Source organism: Oncorhynchus keta, chromosome 11 (genome assembly GCF_023373465.1).
Source record: "Oncorhynchus keta strain PuntledgeMale-10-30-2019 chromosome 11, Oket_V2, whole genome shotgun sequence".
NCBI classification, from domain to species: Eukaryota; Metazoa; Chordata; class Actinopteri; order Salmoniformes; family Salmonidae; genus Oncorhynchus; species Oncorhynchus keta.
The window spans coordinates 15,584,630-15,605,279 of record NC_068431.1 but is presented as its reverse complement, the minus strand read 5'-3'; the positions used below and the strand labels follow the sequence as shown (position 1 = coordinate 15,605,279).

The following is a 20,650-nucleotide window of genomic DNA, read 5'->3' as shown; positions in this document are numbered from 1 at the left end:
TGCAGCAATGACAGTTACAGCAGCCACCGTGTGAAACCCCTCATCTACCAAAAGAGAACAGGCCACACTTCCTCTTCTGTCAAAACTGACAAGTACGAGTGTTTTTAACTACAGTACACACTATATATACACACACACAAGTATGTGGACACCTCTTTAAATTAGTGGATTCGGTCATTTCAGCCACACCCGTTGCTGGCAGGTGTATAAAATCGAGCACACAGCCTTGCAATATCCATAGACAAACATTGGCAGTAGAATGGCCTTACTGAAGAGCTCAGTGACATTCAAAGTGGCACCGTCATAGGATGCCACCTTTCCAACAAGTAAATTCGTCAACTGTAAGTGCTATTATTGTGAAGTGGAAACGTCTAGGAGCAACACCGGCTCAGCCGCGAAGTGGTAGGCCATACATGCTCACAGAACGGGACTGCCGAGTGATGAAGCACGTAAAAATCGTATGTCCTCGGTTGCAACACTCACTGTTGAGTTCCAAAATGCCTTTGGAAGCAACGTCAGCACAAGAACTGTTCTTCAGGAGTTTCATGAAATGGGTTTACATGGCCGCACACAAGCGTAAGATGCAATGCCAAGCGTTGGCTGGAGTGCTGTAAAGCTCACCGCCATTGGACTGGAGCAGTGGAAACACGTTAGGTTTGGTGGATGCCAGGGGAACGATACCTGCCCCAATGCATAGTGCCAACTGTAAAGTTTGGTGGAGAAGGAATAACGGTCTGGGACTGGTTTTCATAGTTCGAGCTAGGCCCCTTAGTTCCAGTGAAGGGAAATCTTTACACTACAGCATACAATGACATTCTAGACAATTCTGTGCTTACAACTTTGTGGCAACAGTTTGGGGAAGGGCCTTTCCTGTTTCAGCATGACAATTCCCCCGTGCACAAAACGAAGTCCATACAGAAACGGTTTGTCGAGATCGGTGTGGAAGAACTTGACTGGTCAGCACAGAGCCCTGACCTCAACCCCATTGAACATCTTTGGGATGAATTGGAACGCCGACTGCAAGCCAGGCCTAATCGTCCAACATCAGTGCCTCACTAATGCTCTTGTGGCTGAATGGAAGCAAGTCACAGCAGCAATGTTCCAACATGTGCTCTTGATAAGAAGTTACATTGTGTGTCTGTCTTTATTGATTTGTCAAAGGCTTTTGACACCGTGGACCATGCTGTGTTAGTGCAAAGGTTAAAATGTTGTGGAATTACTGGTCATGCTCTAGATTGGTTTATAAATTACCTAGCAAATCGTACACAATGTGTAATGGCAGATGGTTGTAAATCTGAGTCCATAGAATTGTGCTCAGGTATATCAACAACATTGGGGATCTTATTGAAACAGCAGATGTTAATTTATATGCAGATGATACGGTTCTTTATTCAAGTGGTAGTGGTTTATCTTTAGCTTTTGAAAATGCCCAAAGAGCATTTAGCATCATACAACAGAATCTGCATGATTTAAAGCTGGTTGTCAATTCGGGTAAAACAAAATGCATGGTATTTTCAAATGCCAGGCATGTTACTAATCATGTCATTGCTCCATTAGCTGGACATACTATGGAGCAAGTTAAAGAGTACCGATATTTGGGTGTGTGGGTTGATGATAAGCTGAGCTTCACTGTGCATGTAGAGAACTTGATAAGGAAGCTCAAGCTGAAAATAGGTTTTTATTACCGGCATAAGGCTGGTAAGGCCAGGAAGGAGCGGGGACGATGTACATTACTGGCGGTTTTATATGTTAGTGATGTTATATATATGCAGGCCTCAACTACCAACCTGAGAGCACTTGATTCAGTGTATCATGAAGCCCTCAGGATCATTACAAATCAGAAACGTCTAACACATCATTGTGATCTCTACAGCGCTGTTGGCTGGTCGTCATTCACCTTGCGTAGGCTTAAACACTGGTATACACTGATTTATAAGGCCATATTGGGTAAAATGCCATTTTATTTATGTTCTTTTTTAGTCAGGTCAGTAAATAAATATCAATTACGGTTCCATTCTCATTTGCTTCTAACAGTACCAAAAATTAGAACAGGTCATGGTAGTAATAGTTTTAGTTACTCAGCTCCGTGGTCCTGGAATTTTCTCCTGAACATTAAAAAATTTGATGATCTACTGTAGTTCCATTGGTGGAGTTTAAACACTTGATCAATGTATATATCATAGAAGAGTGTAAATGTTTTTAGGCCAGCTGTTTTTAGTCAAGACCTTAAAATGTTTTAGTTGTACTGTATGTGTTTTATAGTTTTGTTTAATGTTGTGTTAGTGTATGTATGTTTTGTCTGAAACGTTGTTCCCTCTGCTGCTATTGGACCAGGTCTCTCTTGGAAAACAGATGTTATCTCAATGAGAAAAACCTGTATAAATAAAGGTCAAATTAAAAGTAAAAAAATCTGGTGGAAAGCCTTCCCAGAAGGGCAGAGGCTGTTATAGAAGCAAAAGGGGAACCAACTCCATATTAATGACCATGATTTTGGAATGAGATGTTCAACAAGCAGGTGTCCACTTATTTCTGGTCATGAGGTGTACGACCCTATCAGTAACATCTCTATGGGAAAGTTACAGAAAGGTTACAATAATAAGTCATGACGGTAATACTATTACTGCTCATAATGATATACGATGCCTGGTACAAAGATTGGCTTTACAGCAGGTACGAGCAATGCCGTCAGGGGTATGCCAAATAAAAATGTGATTTGCATAAAAAAAATATATAAAAAAACATGTATTTAAAAAAATACAAAAATTCTTCACATTTTCAAATACTCCATTTATATTTTCCAACGGGGCTATACATTTGGGTGAGTTTTTTTCTCTCGCCTGAGTAGCCTCGTTTCACTGCCAAAAATCAAATGAATGGTTAGGGTTAGGGATCTAGTGTTCAGCGAAATAACAACCCACTTCCCACGAGCCGGGTTGTAACAAAAACTCACACTCATTCTTATGTTTAAGAAATGTGTAGTATAGTGTTTGTAGCAGGCTTACAACGATGGCGAAAAAACAACATTTGAGATTGCGCTGACCCTGGTGCTAGAGGGGGTACTCAGCTGGATGTTGAATGTTTGAAGGGGTACGGGACTATAAAAAGTTTGGAAAACAATGCTTTACACAAACTGATTTCCACACTGCTATACTCATAGAAATATGAATGAATAGGAAGGGCATCTCCATTCAAGTCAATTGCCAGGGTTTGAGCTTCCAAGTCCAGTCTATTAATTCTTATTTCTATGGCGATATCATCCTCGCCTTCCTTGTTTCAGAGTATTATTATCATACAAGCCTAGGCCTAGAAGTTCAGTAGCTAAGAGTGTTGCTGTCCATTAGACCAGACGTTGACGCCCAGAGGTGGCAGACAGCGGCGTCTGTCCGATATCCATCTCAGCCTTGATGAGGGTGAATTACACTGCCAGAGAGATCAAAGAGCAGAGCTATACCGGCCATCACACACACGCACACGCACACACACACACACACACACACACACACACACACACACACACACACACACACACACACACACACACACACACACACACACACACACACACACACACACAGTCCATTGATACACATTATTTACATATGGTTACCCTGCCAAGAGAGCATGTAAAAGTCAAACAGATCTAAAACATGATGTGTGAATCTATTGCCGTAGCGGGATGATGGTGTCATGTGACCTAGCCACAGCTTCCTTGTCCAGAGTGTCTGTCGAGGCCCATTGGGGTTAAGGTGAAAACATCAGTCTTGCTGTAATACTGTGCCTTGGGAAAGTATCCAGAACCATTGATTTTTTATCTACGTTTTGCTACATTACAGCCTTATTCTAAAATGGATTAAATTAATTCTACACACAATATCCCATAATGACAAAACAGGTTTTCAGACATTTTTCTCACAAAAGACACCAGAAATATCACACTGGCATAAGTATTCAGACCCTTTGCTATGAAACTCAAAATTGAGCTCAGGTGCATCCTGTTTTAATTTATCATCCTTGAGATGTTTCTAAAACTTGATTGGAGTCCACCTGTAGTAAATTTAAATGATTTGGACATGTTTTGAAAAGGCACCCACAGTTGACAGTGCATGTCAGAGCAAAAACCAAGCCATGAGGTCAAAGGAGTTGTCCATAGAGCTCCGAGACAAGATTGCACAGATCTTGGGAAGACACCAAAAATCTGCAGCATTGAATGTCCCCAAGAACACAGTGGCCTCCATCATTCTTAAATGGAAGAAGTTTGGAACCACCAAGACTCTTCCTAGAGTTAGCCACCCGGCCAAACTCAGCAATCAGGGGTGAAGGAACTTGGTCAGGGAGATAACCAAGAACCTGATGGTCACTCTGACAGAATTCTAGAGTTCCTCTGTGGAGATGGGAGAACCTTCCAGAAGAACAACCATCTCTGCAGCACTCCACCAATAAGGCCTTTATAGTAGAGTGGCCAGACGGAAGCCACTCCTCAATAAAAGGCACATGATAGCCCGCTTGGAGTTTGCCAAAAGGCCCCAAATGGACTCTCAGACCATGAGATTCTCTGGCCTGAATGCCAAGCGTCACATCTGGAGGAGACCTGGCACCATCCCTACGGTGCAGCATGGTGGTGGCAGCATCACGCTGTGGGGTTGTTATTCAGCGGCAGGGACTTGGAGACTAGTCAGGATCGAGGGAAAGATAAACGGAGCAAAGTACAGAGAGATCATTGATGAAAACCTGCTCCAGAGCGCTCAGGACAAGTCTCTGAATGTCCTTGAGTGGCCAACCAGATCATGGACTTGAACCTGATCAAACATCTCTGGAGAGACCTGAAAATAGCTGTGCAGTGATGCTCCCCATCCAACCTGACAGAGCTTGAGAGGATTTGCAGAGAAGAATGGGAGAAACTCCCCAAACACAGGTGTGCCAAGCTTGTAGCGTCATACCCAAGAAGACTTGAGGCTGTAATCACTGCCAAAGGTGCTTTAGCAAAGTACTGAGTAAAGGGTCTGAATACTTATGTTAATGTTATATCAGTTTTTTATTTTTAATACATTTGCAAAAAAAATAATAATAATTTTGTTTTCTCATTATGGGGTATTGTGTGTAGATTGATGAGGGGAAAAAAACTCTTAAATCAATTTTAGAATAAGGCTGTAACGTAACAACATGTGGAGGCGTCGTCTGAATACTTCCCGAATGCACTGTATATATGGCTCCTTTACTACATTAACCAGTGACACGGCTATACAGACCCTGGCAGGGAGACTCCTCTTGGTCCCAAATGGCATCCTGTTCCCTTTCATTTCCCACCACTTTTGACCAGGGCCTATAGGGCTCTGTTCAAAATTAGTGAACTATATAGGAAATAGGGTGCCATTTGGAACACACACTGAGTTCATACATGCTGGTGTGATTTCTGGGTTACAACAGTCCCCGATGAGCCTGCCTGGCCACACCATCGCCGAGGGAGAGGGGATGCCTGCTGATACCAGGCGAGCGAGCGAGACTGTGCACATGACTGCATGTTGTGCATGTGAATGCATGAGATTGTGTGTGCTACTGTAAACGTGTGTGGCGGAGGAGATGCTCTGTTGTTGCATGGGGGATATGAATGAAAGTCAGCATGTGCGTGCTTGCGTGCGTGTTAGCTGTAGGCTACATGTGGCAGCAGGACCACAGGCGGTGGCTGGCAGGATGTGAGGTGTAAGTAACATGGCAGAGGGGGAAGAACATGGGAAGCATAAAGGGAATACACAGTAGGTCACACATTTGCTTTCATTGAATGGGCAATCAGAGACACACATGCCATACGCTCCCTTCCTGTTGCTCTGCAAAGCTTACAGTACATAGCTTAGCATCTGTGGTAACAATAGAGCAGAGGGAAATGTCAAACTCTACTGCAAAGTTACGTGTAGATATAGGCTAGTCCTAGGCTAGTTGAATCGAACACGCTAGCCTGAAGAATGGGTACATGATTGAACAACATGGGCATCCTGGTCCATCTCAGGAGATCACATTGTGCTTCATTGTCTGTGTGTCAATGTATTATTCATTCTAATTACACCAAACTAGCTGACACTATTGAGGCTATTGATTTCAAGGTAAAGCCATTAAAGGCTCTGGTCTGGGGAAGTCTACCCACCTCAACACAAACACCAGTCAACCTGCTGTTTCAGTGCTTGTTTAGCAGTTGTTTCAATGGCCATTGAGTTCAGTAACATACTGAACACGAAACACCACAGACAAACAGGCCAGAATTAATCACACGGATATGGATTGATGATGTCACTACATGTCTACTTACGTCCTTGTTACAATGTCATGTAAAGTTACAACATTAGTCATCACATTGTAGCATCCCTGTAACAATGCGTATGCAATGGAAAACATTCACAAAATCTTGGGAGAGACTTTATAGGCCTAATAGTATATTAGAGAAAGATTTTCACCTAACTGTTGACTCAACCTTTCCACTGAAACAGGGTAGCATAATGTGATGTGTCCCAGTCTGCTCCACCCCAGAGTTGATGGATGCCTTCCGAGCACTGTGTGAGGCTACGATACCTGTCCCGTTGTGACCGGTAGAGGCTATCTGTGGAGCCATATCAACCTGAGACTAGGCCAGGCTAAACGTTGTCCAGGTAGGATACAAAAGTAAAATACCCAATCAACCTTTGAGGAAGTCAAGTCCCCCAGTTGGAGAGTAAGAAAGCTTGGATGTAAACAAGGGGCGAAGAGTTGTAGACCCTTCCCCTTAATGATGGCAGCCCATCATCGTCATTAGACTATCGCCGGAGTGTATCTGTATCAGGGTTAGAGGGTTAGCCTATCCTCTCATCCAATAGGGAATGTCTGTTCTCTGCACTTTGTCCTATAGTAACCCAGCCTTACACTAAGCTACTGGAGGATCACTCACAGGTCAAAGCCAGATATATTTAGCCCAGGAAGAGTACTACTGTACTGGGCACAGGGCAGCTGAAGAGCTGCTCAGCATCATCCTCAACAATAACGACCTTGATCAGATGGACCAATCACAGAAGTCGCCTTACCCAGCCTTATTTGTGTTATTAGGGACACAGTGAGCTCAAGATCTCTGTGGCTGGAGGGGTACACAGACAGCAAGATATACATTAGTTTCCTTTATTTAATTCCCACCCTAAGGCAGCAGATACACTGTAAACCCATTTTTTTATCCAAATACTTATAGTAAGTTGCACTCAAAATCAATTAAAAGTCATTATTACTTCAAATGTGTATGTGGTACTGACTCCAAACTAAACGAGAAGTCACACCAACAATTTTTTTTAAAGATATGATAACAAATTAACTTTTTTCCAAGCATGCTCTACTGCAGGTAGATTTAAAAAATACATGTTTTTGATATCTGTGTTTCTGCATGTACATGGCGTGATCGGGGCGGCAGGTTAGCCTAGTGGTTAGAGCATTGGACTAGTTACCGGAAGGTTGCAAGTTCAAACCCCTGTCGTTCTGCCCCTGTACAGGCAGTTAACCCACTGTTCCTAGGCCGTTATTGAAAATAAGAATTTGTTCTTAACTGACTTGCCTAGTTAAATAAAGGTTAAAAAAATGTTTGATTGAATAAATGTTATGCTACACAAAGATAAATATATTTGTTCTAAACTAATCCAATCATTGCATTTTTGCACCCGTTACTGAAATGGTTGTTCTAGTTTAAATTGCTTAGGTAGTTTCCTCCCACTGTTCTAAGTTAGATTCATCAACTGACACTAATTAGAATAACGCAACGGACATAAATATTACTAGAAATATTCCTATTCATGAAAATCACAAGTGAAATATACTGAGACACAGCTTAGCCTTTTGTTAATCACCCTGTCATCTCAGATTTTCAAAATATGCTTTACAGCCAAAGCAAGACAAGCATTTGTGTAAGTTTATCGATAGCCTAGCATAGCATTATGTCCAGCTAGCAGCAGGTAACTTGGTCACGAAAATCAGAAAAGCAATCAAATTAAATTGTTTACCTTTGATGAGCTTCAGATGTTTTCACTCACGAGACTCCCAGTTAGATAGCCAATGTTAATTTTTTCCAAAAATTACGGTCACGAAAACACCGAAAAATATTCCAAATTAGCTCCATAATATCGACAGAAACATGGCAAACGTTGTTTATAATCAATCTTCAAGGTGTTTTTCAGATATCTATTCGATAATATATTAACCGGAACAATTGGTTTTTCTGTAGGACCGATTGGAAAAATGGCTACCTCTGTATTTTACGCGAGAATCACTCTGAGAGCCATCAGGTGACCACTTACACTGTAAAGGTTTTCCTCCTCTTCTTCTGAAGAGGAGAGAAGGATCGGAGGACCAATATGCGGCATGGTAAGTGTCCATGGTTCTTTTAATAAGAAATACTCAACATGAACACCTGAATACAAAAGCAATAAACGTGGAACAAACAAAAACCAAAACAGTACCGTGTGGTGAAAAACACAGACACGGAAATCAAATCAAATTAATTTATATAGCCCTTGGTCCATCAGCTGATATCTTAAAGTGCTGTGTAGAAACCCAGCCTAAAACCCCAAACAGCAAGCAATGCTGGTGTAGAAGCACGGTGGTTAGGAAAAACTCCCTAGAAAGGCCAAACCTAGGAAGAAAGGAAACAAACACCCACCAACACACAGTGAAACCCAGGCTACCTAAGTATGATTCTCAATCTGAGACAACTAATGACACCTGCCTCTGATTGAGAACCATACTAGGCCGAAACATAGAAATCCCAAAATCATAGAAAAACAAACATAGACTGCCCACCCCAACTCACGCCCTGACCATACTAAATAATGACAAAACAAAGGAAATAAAGGTCAGAACGTGACATACACAATGTAGCCACTTACGGGTATTCTTCAACATAAATGCGTAAAACTACGTCACAATGCTGTAGACACCTTGGGGAATACGTAGAAAAAAGTAATCTGGTTGAGAGCCCATTCACTGCTCAATAGGGACGCATTGGAACGCAGAGCTTTCAAAACATGAGGCACTTCCGGATTGGATTTTTCTCAGGCTTTCGCCTGCAATATCAGTTCTGTTATACTCACAGACAATATTTTTACAGTTTTGAAAACTTTAGAGTGTTTTCTATCCTAAGCTGTCAATTATATCCATATTCCAGCATCTTGTCCTGACAAAATATCCTGTTTACTTTGGGTACGTTATTTTTCCAAAAATGAAAATACTGCCCCCTAGTCACAACAGGTTCTTAACCCTGGCAGTCATCAATGCAGGTTGTGGCTGAATACAAATTTAAACTCTTGGAAAGCCTAACAAGTCCAATAGGAATTACACATCACTTTGAAGCCAGCATAATGGGATGTACAGTTAGGGATGCAAAATTCTGGTAGATTTTCCAGGTTTTTCAGAAATCCTGGTTGGAAAATTACTGGAAATGTTTTTGGGAAAGTTGGTGGAATTTTGAATCCTACTTACAGGCCCGACGTGGGCTGTTAACTATGAGTTTCAGTCGACTGTATAAGGCCTTATGATATATGTAATGCTTCAATTATATCGATAACATTTGCCTAGGAGCTCACTTGGTGAAGGCCACATAACTGAAATTCAATGAATTTAACAACCATGTCTCTGTCACAAAAAAATACACTCATGGGTGGTAATTCTACAATTCAATCGAAAGGGATACTGGGAAATTATTGGAGGCCTGGCTCCAATATCTTACAATTTTTTTTATTAGTATTACTCATATCAAATTAGTACTACTCAATTCAGCTATTTAAGTTTAACACTTTTTTTAGGTAATTGGTTTCCTCAAAACTTTGAGTAGCCAGAACTTATTCGGTTTTACAGTGTATAGTCCATTTAGTTAATTTTCCATACATGTACTGTTTCTTTCCTTTTGAAATCAATTTTTATTTGTCACATATGCCGAATACAACAGGTATGTTGTACACCTTACTGTAAAATGCTTACTTACATGCCCTTAACCTACAAAGCAGTTTTAAGAAATATATTTACTCACTAAATAAACAAAAGAAATGTAGCTAGGCCCACTGTATCTTCGGTTACTGTTCATGCACCTTACCGGTAGCTCAAGGGTTGTGAATGGAAGGTGTAGGGTTGACCTCAGAGGCTTAAATCAAGGGGGAGGAACACACCATGCACACTTGGCCTGAGTCCCGCCCCCTCTCCCCATCTGCAGAGAGTACCCAGCAATAAGCCTCTGCTGCCATGAGATTAAGGCCTGTTAGCTCTAGCTCTCTCTCTCTCTCTCTCTCTCTTCCTCCCTCCCTCCCCCCCTCTCTCGCTCTCTCTCTCCCTTCCTCCCTACCACAGTGTCACCTCTGCAGATTCACAACCACTTTAAGCCCATTGTATGCATGCTGCGCACATCCACACCTTCCATGCCACACGAGGAGGAAAAGCAGCAGCACTAATAAAGGAACAGGGCACACTATCTTCTCGTGGTGTACACTTAAAGGAGTGCTGAAACGCATCTGACTGTATCAGATTTCCCAATTGACTTCTACAAACCTATGATTACACTCAGCGAGGACTGCGAGGGGGTAAAGGAGAAACGCGTTTGGCCTAGTTTGTGCCTGGTTGGCCACTGTATCACACCACCCTGAGCAGACGCTGCAGCTACTCTCGCTCTCTCCCCCATCCTCCCTCACACTCCCTAAACCCAGAGTAACTCCCTTCCTACAGAAAATCACACATGTCGTTTTACAGACTGTATACTACAGTACTGAGTACATGCACACATCTACAGACAAACTCCTGCTAGTTTGTATGTGTGTGCATTTGTCTGTAGATTTGTGCATGTACTCAGTACTATAGTATACAGTCTGCAAAACGACATGTGTGATTTTCTGTAGGAAGGGAGTTACTCTGGGTTTAGGGAGTGTGAGGGAGGATGGGGGAGAGAGCGAGAGTAGCTGCAGCGTCTGCTCAGGGTGGTGTGATACGGTGGCCAACCAGGCACAAACTAGGCCAAACGCGTTTCTCCTTTACCCCCTCGCAGTCCTCGCTGAGTGTAATCATAGGTTTGTAGAAGTCAATTGGGAAATCTGATACAGTCAGATGCGTTTCAGCACTTCTTTAAGTGTACACCACGAGAAGATAGTGTGCCCTGTTCCTTTATTAGTGCTGCTGCTTTTCCTCCTCGTGTGGCATGGAAGGTGTGGATGTGCGATTTTCTGTAGGAAGGGGATGTCAGGCAATGCTTTTTAAGAGTGATCTAATGAAACCCAGTAAAGCATGTGATGAATCAGGAGAGGACGTAACCCTTGTCCAGTACTTTCCGTTTGGTCAATGTAGTCCAATATATGTGATGGATTATATGAGAAGTAGGCATATAATTTCCCCTCTTTATGAGGTTACATAAATATGAATATGAACCTGTTAATTAAGCAATAAGGCCTGGGAGTGTGTGGTATATACCACAGCTAAAGGCTGTTCTTAGGCACAATACAACGCAGAATGCCTAGAAACAGCCCTTAGACGTGGTATATTGGCAATATACCATAAACCCCTGAGGTGCCTTATTGCTATTATAAACTGTTTACCAATGGAATTAGAGCAGTACAAATAAATGTTTGGTCATACCCGTATTATAGGTCTGACATAACATGGCTGTCAGCCTATCAGCATTCAGAGCTCGAACCACCCAGTTTATAATGTCAATGAACACCTCATGTATACAGTAGTAGCATAGCCTAATGTACAGAGCTTGATATTATGTACACTCTTCGATTGCAATGTTCCTAAATTACAGAGACAACACTTAACTACCACTGGTAGGCCTGTAATATTACTTCATACAGCCTAGAAAGGTTTCATGATGACTTAAAAGGTAAGCTAATTGAGAAATGCAGCCTACAATGTTCAGAAAATACAGAATTTTGGCAAAACGTTTCAACTGAGAAGCATATATGCTTTCTCAGTCTGTGATGACTGGAGCATGTGTCTTATCCTGTAAATTATTGAGAGGGGAAAAAGAATAGGTTTACCTGTGTAGTACCTCAGATGTTAAAACAATGCATTATGCATGAGGAGGAGTAGCATTTGACAGCGTACAATGGCTGTAAAGTAAACGTTGAGAACGCAACAGAAGTACAGGCGTGGCTACTTTATATTTTGGGCACGAGGTTACTATAGATCAAACATGCTGATATGTTGAGTATATGCCCAAATGTATTTTTAAATGGTCACATTTTACCCCATGCCCCTGACTGGTGGAATAAAACTGTTTTACAGACCGTTACTCCAGAGAGTGCTAAATATGCTCCGACTGGATGCAGTGTTTCAGGACCCTCACCATTGAACAGCTCCTTCCAATCAGACAAGATCGCTTCAGCGCGTGAAGGTGCACGTCACACTATGGCAGGGGTAGATTTAGAAGCAAAAATTCATCGGCAAACACTGTTCCACGTCGCAATAAAGACATATCCTACATTCAATTATGGCTTGCAAAATATACAATATTTTGTTCTATTTATATCTGTCTGACTGTCTGATAATTGCTTACATTTACGACGATGCATGCTAGCATCAGTCATTGAGTCACTGATAGGCAACATGCAGTTGCTAGGTGGTTTTCATTACGCAGAGATAGCGTACCCTATAGTAGGCTATTGCACATGACCTTAGCCTGCCGACAATACTTTTTCATTTTGAAGCATGTCATGTGGAATAACTTCGTATACAGAATAAGCTACCGTAAATATGTATCATTCATTAAAACACGAAATAATATCTAGGCCTAAGTGAAGAAAAAAATGTACCGAGCCATTTGTCGTATGCGTAGAATTTTGGCGTGATGGTATGCTATGATCTTGCCCATGTCATGCCATATGCCTGTAATTGCAAGGCTGACTTCGAATAAAATCGTTGTTCTGTGAAGATGTCCAAAAAACTGGTGTTGCCTATTATTAAGAGTAGTTCATCAAATAGGTTACGTTATAGTGCTGCACACCCTGTCAGACCGGCAGGTATGCACATAAAGATAACCTTTCCAAGAGGCATTATTCGTAGGCCGGACGCGAATAACTGTATCCAGAAAATGTATTCATATCATGCAGGCCACTCTATAGGCTATTCTAAATATGGAAACTGCACCCGTAAAAATAATTTATCCTATATGAATTGTAAATCAATAACCTGTCTCACAATATCAGAGAGGCTGCGCCCATGCAATACATGGCACCTGCTATTCTATGGTGAACATAATGAATGAAAATATATGAAACTCACCTAATATAATCCAGATAGACCCAGAGATCAGAACGAAGGCAAGCATTCCTTTCTCATTGAGTCTGCTGTCGCAGCACACAGCCCGGTGCAAGAGACTACAACTGCAGCATCGACTGCAGTACCAGCCGGCAATCTGGAAGATTATGAGAACCAACGAGTAATACTCGGCTACTGCGAGCCAGTCAATACAGCATGCAACGTCCAACCGGTTACAGGAGCCTATTTGCCTTGGAGAGTAGAAATGAGTATAGGTGCACACGAGAAGATAAGAAAAATGCCTCCTCAAATATGAACGAATACAATTCCTCCTGGACTATATATTTTATATAACCTCTAGGTAGTCTATAGGCTGCCCTTCGCAACGGCCTACCCACTGAAATGAAAGGGTTTAGCCTGCGTCAGAGGGGAGATGCGCGAGTAGCAAGGTTATGCAGGGATAATTGTAAAGGTGACTATAGCGGTAGGCTGTTATAGCGGACTATTTATTTTCTTTCTTTTTTATTCACTACACGAATAGATTTATATTACCAACATGCAAGACAGCATGGGTGCTGTGTATAAACGCATTAACAGACCAAATTGATGTTTGATTTTTGTACATGATGAGGCTATTAGATTTAGATAATGTTCATGATGATGTCTGATAATAGTTCTATGTAGTCTCTGTCCTGTAATAGATGTAGCCTACATATCGGCATTTTATTATCGGGAAGTATATCGCCTAGGCTACAGTAGGCTATGCAAATTATAGCGGATTCTAGAGTTGGGTTTACTAGGTACATTTCAGTAAATTTCGTTGGGGAATATGTTTGAGTCCTGCTAATTCACAATTCCCCAAGAGTGAGATGGGTTGGAGATACACTTGTCACGTGACATGACACTACCCCTGAATTAACATCACCTTGAAAATTCACCCTCCACAGCAAGGGGAGTGCCCATCCCTTCTGCTGCTGCTGATGTAACCTCATCTATAGACAATTGCCACAGCCATGGCCGGCCCTGGGCATAAGCGACATACCCGAACCCCTAACTCAGTCGGGTCTCAATTTACTGTTAGGCGTTAGAATAGTAGAATACACAAGGTGCAATTTATACATTTGGTTGTGCATCAGCAGTTTTCCTCTTGCCATGTCAGTCAAACTGTATTTTTTTCTCTCTGCCCCATGGTAAAACGAGAGTCATGGCATGAAATGAGTTGTACAATTACAAGATTTTCCCTCTGACTCATGGCAAAATGTGTAGCTTTAAAACGGCAACATTTAGTCTACTCCCCAAGGCAACATGTGTAGAATTTGCAGGAAATTAACGTACATTTTTTTTTCTCCACCATCAAGAGGAGGGCCACTAAAATGTTTTGCATGCAAGGTGCGGGGGCCGCAACAAAATCTTGTTTAGGGCCACCAAAAGGCTAAAGCCTGTCCTCCGCACAGGCATGTACACCTGGGATATCTACCATTCAAATCTTTCTTTATTGGGAGTGACCATATAATTCTATAGGAGTGACCTACTGAGTCAAGTATTCGTCATCATTTAATTTTAGCAAATCACACAACTGTGAGGCGTGGCTCTGTGCTTGTTGTGTGCTAGCACGTTCATGTCCTAGTCGGAACTAAGTAACTCCTACATTTCCGACCTGCTAACTGGTTGAACGCGGCAAGTCTGAAATTTCAGAGTTTCCTAGTTTCAACTTGCACATGAACGCGTCATTAGTGCATGGAGGAGGGTTAGGGGGAAGAGTTTGTGGGAGATGATTGTTTGGCAGATTAAGTCGATCAAACCAATGCGGCACCTGGAGTTTCTCCCGGCTCTCTGCTAACGAAAGCCAAATTTGACGCGTTGGTCCGACACTCTTCGTGTATTTGGATTTAAGTGTCTTGGAACGAGATTACGGCTGCTGCAACGTCAAATGTGCGTGACCATTTGATAGGACCGCACACAGAGATACATTTCTACTTCTTGGCTTGTCATACATAGACTATATCACACCATACTGTAGCCTATTTTATACAACTGGTTAATTTCGACACAATTTTGAGTAGGCCTAGCCTACACATGCTCTAGGGATGTGATTATTGTTTGGATAACCTTATATGCTATCATGTATTGATTATATTATTTAAAAATATTAATTCTATATATTTTTTCACTCTTTATGTGATGCGCAATGCAGAGAACACTGGAAGAATAATTATCATTTAATTACCATAGGGAATTATTGTAATGGTTGTTTATGTGTCAATTAATCCCATAAGGGATGGGTTGCCAATTGGCAATTTGACACGAAAATAAAATTTCATTAATTCATTGTACCTATTGTATGTTTTGAGAGGACACATTTTGAGCAACCTAAAAAACTTCTTGGAGGAAGTCTCCTAAGGGAGCCGGGGAGGGATCCATGGAAGGGAGACGTAATTGCCCTATTGTGGTATCAAGTGGGTCATGGTCAGGACCTCCCATCTGTCATGTTCTGTCGTGCCACCAGCCACACGCTTCTTCTCCTCCCTCCGTAGATAAGACAAACATGGCCACTTTAAACATGTTAAACAAAGGCAGGCAACCAGATCACACAGGTGAATGAATACTGTTTGCATCCCAAATGGTACCCGATTTCCTTTATAGTGCACTACTTTTGATCAAATGTCTGTACGGCTCTGATATAAAGTAGTGCACTACTTTTGATCAAATGTCCATAGGGCTCTGGGAGAAAGTAGTGCACTACTTTTGATCAAATGTCTATAGGGCTCTGGTATAAAGTAGTGCATGTCACGACTTCTACTGAAGGTGGCTCCTCTCACTGTTCGGGCGGCGGTCGGCTTTGCCGGTCTACTAGCCATCACCGATCCCTTTTTCCCTTTCTGTTTGTTTTGTCTTTGGTTCCTGTTCACACCTTTGCGTTAATTTCTGTGTGTATAATTGTAACCTGTTGCCTGCTTAAGTTTGTGCTGGATGAGTATTTTATTGTGATGTGCTTGGGTGGATTTTCCGTTATTTGTTTTCACAGTTACATAAAGTGTATGAGTGTCGGTGTCACGCCTTGGTCTTAGTATTTTGTGTTTTCTTTAATTATTTGTTCAGGCCAGGGTGTGACATGGGGTTATTGTATTGTTCGTATTGGGGTTTGTAGTATTTGGGATCGCGGCTGATTAGGGGTGTTGTATAGGCTTGGCTGCCTGAGGCGGTTCTCAATCAGAGTCCGGTGATTCTCGTTGTCTCTGATTGGGAACCGTATTTAGGTAGCCTGGTTTCGCTTTGTATTTCATGGGTGATTGTTCCTGTCTCTGTGTAGTTTCACCAGATAGGCTGTAATAGGTTTCACGTTCCGTTTGTTGTTTTGTATTTTGTATATTACGTTATTTTCATGTATCGTCATTTCATTCATTAAAGAACATGAGTAACAACCACGCTGCATTTCGGTCCGACTCTCTTTCGACAAACGAAGAACGACGTTACAGAATCACCCACCACACACGGACCGAGTGGCGTGGTTACAGGCAGCGACAGCAGGAGCAGAAAAAGGAGGACGTTATGGACAGCAATGGCATGGAGTATACGACGTGGGAAGAAATAGACAGGTGGGCGGCCGACCCAGAGAGAGTGCAGGAGCCCGCCTGGGATTCGCTAGAGCAGTGCGAAGAGGGCTATAGGCGAATGGAGTCGAAAAGAAAGACACGGCGGCGCAGAGCGAAAACCGAAAGTAACCCCCAAATATTTATTGGGGGAGGTCGCAGAGAAAGTATGGCTATGCCAGGTAGGAGACCTGCGCAAACTCCCTGTGCTCACCGGTGGGCTAGAGAGACCGGGCAGACACCGTGTTATGCTATGGAGCGCACAGTGTTTCCAGTGCGGGTGCATAGCCCGGTGCGGTTCATACCAGCCCTTCCTATTGGCCGGGCTAGAGTGGGCATCGAGCCAGGTAAGCTTGGGCAGGCTCGGTGCTCAAGAGCTCCAGTGCGCCTGCACGGTCAGGTCTATCCAGAGCCACCTCCACACACCAGTCCTCCGGTAGCAGCTCCCCGCACCAGGCTTCCTGTGCGTGTCCTCAATCCTGTAGCACCAGTTCCAGCACCACGCACCAGGCCTTCTGTGCGCCTCGCCTGTTCAGCACAGCCAGAGCCTTCCTTCCCTCCTGCGCTACTGGAGTCTCCTGTCTGTTCAGCGCTATCAGAGCCTTCCTTCCCCCCTGCGCTGTCGGAGTCTCCCGCCTGTTCAGCGCTATCAGAGCCTTCCTCCTCTACAGCGCTGCCGGAGCCTCCTGCCTATTCGGAGCAACCTGAGCTGCCAGTCTGCAGGGAGCTGTCAGTCTGCAAGGTGCTGTCAGTCTGCATGAAGCAGCCAGAGCTGTCAGTCTGCAAAGAGCTGTCAGTCTGCAAAGAGCTGCCAGTCTGCAGGGTGCTGTCAGCCTGCGTGGAGCAGTCAGAGCTGTCAGTCTGCATGACGCAGTCAAAGCTGTCAGTCTGTTCGAAGCAGCCAGAGCTGTCAGTCTGCATGAAGCAGCCAGAGCTGTCAGTCTGCAAAGAGCTGCCAGTCTGCAAGGAGCTGTCAGCCTGCATGGAGCTGCCAGAGCTGTCAGTCTGCAAGGAGCTGTCAGTCTGCATAGAGCAGTTAGATCCACCAGTCAGCCATGATCTTCTAGATCTGCCAGTCAACCAGATTCTTCCAGATCTGCCAGTCAACCAGTCTCTTCCAGATCTGCCAGTCAACCAGTCTCTTCCAGATCTGCCAGTCAACCAGTCTCTTCCAGATCTGCTAGTCAACCAGAATCTTCCAGATCCGCCAGCCAGCCAGGATCTACCGGAGCCTACTACCTGCCTGAGCTTCATCTCAGTACTGGGCTTCCTCTCAGTACTGGGCTTTCTCTCAGTACTGGGCTTCCCCTCAGTTCCGGGCTGCCCCTCAGTCTCGAGCTGCCCCTCAGTCCCGAGCTGCCCCCTCAGTCCCGAGGTGTCCCTCAGTCCCGAGCTGCTCCTCAGTTCTGTGGGGTTCTGGGTGAGGACTATTAGGCCATGGTCGGTGGCGAGGGTGGATTATCCCAGGACGCGAAGGGGAGGAACTAGGACATTAATGGAGTGGGGTCCACGTCCCGAGCCGGAACCGCCACCATGGACAGACACCCACCCGGACCCTCCCTATGTTTTTGAGGTGCCTCCGGGAGTCCGCACCTTAGGGGGGTTCTGTCACGCCTTGGTCTTAGTATTTTGTGTTTTCTTTAATTATTTGTTCAGGCCAGGGTGTGACATGGGGTTATTGTATTGTTCGTATTGGGGTTTGTAGTATTTGGGATCGCGGCTGATTAGGGGTGTTGTATAGGCTTGGCTGCCTGAGGCGGTTCTCAATCAGAGTCAGGTGATTCTCGTTGTCTCTGATTGGGAACCGTATTTAGGTAGCCTGGTTTCGCTTTGTATTTCGTGGGTGATTGTTCCTGTCTCTGTGTAGTGTTCACCAGATAGGCTGTAATAGGTTTCACGTTCCGTTTGTTGTTTTGTATTTTGTATATTACGTTATTTTCATGTGTCGTCATTTCATTCATTAAAGAACATGAGTAACAACCACGCTGCATTTCGGTCCGACTCTCTTTCGACAAACGAAGAACGACTTTACAGTCGGAACTTTGTTTGTTCCTCCGTGCGTTTTGCACGGGTTCTCTGTTTAACGAGCCCTATTTGGTAAAATACCATGTCCATATTATGGCAAGAACAAAGAGAAATAACAATCCATCAATACTTTAAGACATGAAGGTCAGTCAATACAGAACATTTCAAGAACTTTGACAGTTTCTTCAAGTGCAGTCGCAAAAACCATCAAGCACTATGATGAAACTGGCTCTCAAGAGGTCTGCCACAGGAAAGGAAGACCGAGTTCCCTCTGCTGCAAAGGATAATTTCATTATAGTTACCAGCCTGAGAATTTGCATCCCAAATAAATGTTTCACAGAGTTCAAGTAACAGACACATCTCAACATCAACTGTTCAGAGGAGATTGCGTGAATCAGGCCTTCATTGTCAAATTGCTACAAAGAAACCACCACTAAAGGACACCAAGAAAGACAATTTTTTGGTTCCAACCGCCATGTCCTTGTGAGACACAGAGTAGGTGAACGGATGATCTCTGCATGTGTGGTTCCCACCATGAAGCATAGAAGAGGAGAAGGTGTGATGGTGTGGGGGTGCTTTGCTGGTTACACTGTTGGTCATTCAATTGTTTTTAAACAGGACAATGACCCATCACACCTCCAGGCTGTGTAAGGGCTATTTGACCAAGAAGGAGAGTGATGGAGTGCTGCATCAGATGACCTGGCCTCCACAATCACATAACCTCAACCCAATTGAGATGGTTTTGGATGAGTCAGACCGCAGAGTGAAGGAAAAGCTGCCAACAAGTGCTCAGCCTATGTGGGAACTCCTTCAAGACCGTTGTAAAAACATTACAGGTGCAGCTGGTTGAGAGTATGCCAAGAATGTGCAAAGCTGTCATCAAGAGGGTGGCTACTTTGAAGAATCTCAAATATAAAATATATTAAGATTTTTCGGTTACTACGTGATTCCATATGTGTTGATGTCTTCAATATTATTCTACAATCTAGAAAATAGTTTTAAAAAAGAACCCTGGAATGAGTAGGTGTGTCCAAACTTTTGACTGATACTGTATATATACAGTTGAACTCGGAAATTTACATACTCTTAGGTTGGAGTCATTACAACTCGTTTTTCAACCACTCCACACATTTCTTGTTAACAAACTATAGTTCTGGCAAGTCAGTTAGGACATCTACTTTGTGCATGACACAAATCAACAACTGTTTACAGACAGATTATTTCACTTATAATTCACTGTATCACAATTCCAGTTGGTCAGAAGTTTACATACACTAAGTTGTCTGTGCCTTTAAACAGCCTGGAAAATTCCAGAAAATGATGTCATGGCTTTAGAAGCTTCTGATTGGCTAATTGACATCATTTGAGTCAATTGGCGGTGTACCTGTGGATGTATTTCAAGGCCTACCTTCAAACTCAGTGCCTCTTTGCTTGACATCATGGGAAAATCAAAATAAATCAGCCAAGACCTCAGAAATAAAATTGTAGACCTCCACAAGTCTGGTTCATCTTTGGGAGCAATTTCCGAAAGCCTGAAGGTACCACGTTCATCTGTACAAACAATAGTATGCAAGTATAAACACCAGGGGACCACGCAGCCATCATACCACCCAGGAAAGAGAGGCGTCCTGTCTCCTAGAGATGAATGTACTTTGGAGCGAAAAGTGCAAATCAATCCCAGAAAAACAGCAAAGGACCTTGTGAAGATGCTGGAGGAAAAAGGTACAAAAGTATCTATATCCACAGTAAAACGGGTCCTATATCGACATAACCTGAAAGGCCGCTCAGCATAGAAGAAGCCACTG

The 20,650-nt window shown here is 43.2% G+C and overlaps 1 protein-coding gene across 1 annotated transcript in view; it reads right to left on the bottom strand.

Annotated features, from left to right (window-relative positions):
* Positions 1–13,647, bottom strand: part of LOC118390643 (long-chain-fatty-acid--CoA ligase 6) — a 44,977-nt gene extending 31,330 nt beyond the window's left edge. Inside the window, exon 1 of the mRNA XM_052529602.1 lies at positions 13,255–13,647. Within this exon, the coding sequence (XP_052385562.1) occupies positions 13,255–13,300 (46 nt within the window). The 5' untranslated portion in view covers positions 13,301–13,647. The remainder of the gene's footprint in view (positions 1–13,254) is intronic.
* Between the last annotated feature and the right edge of the window lie 7,003 nt (positions 13,648–20,650).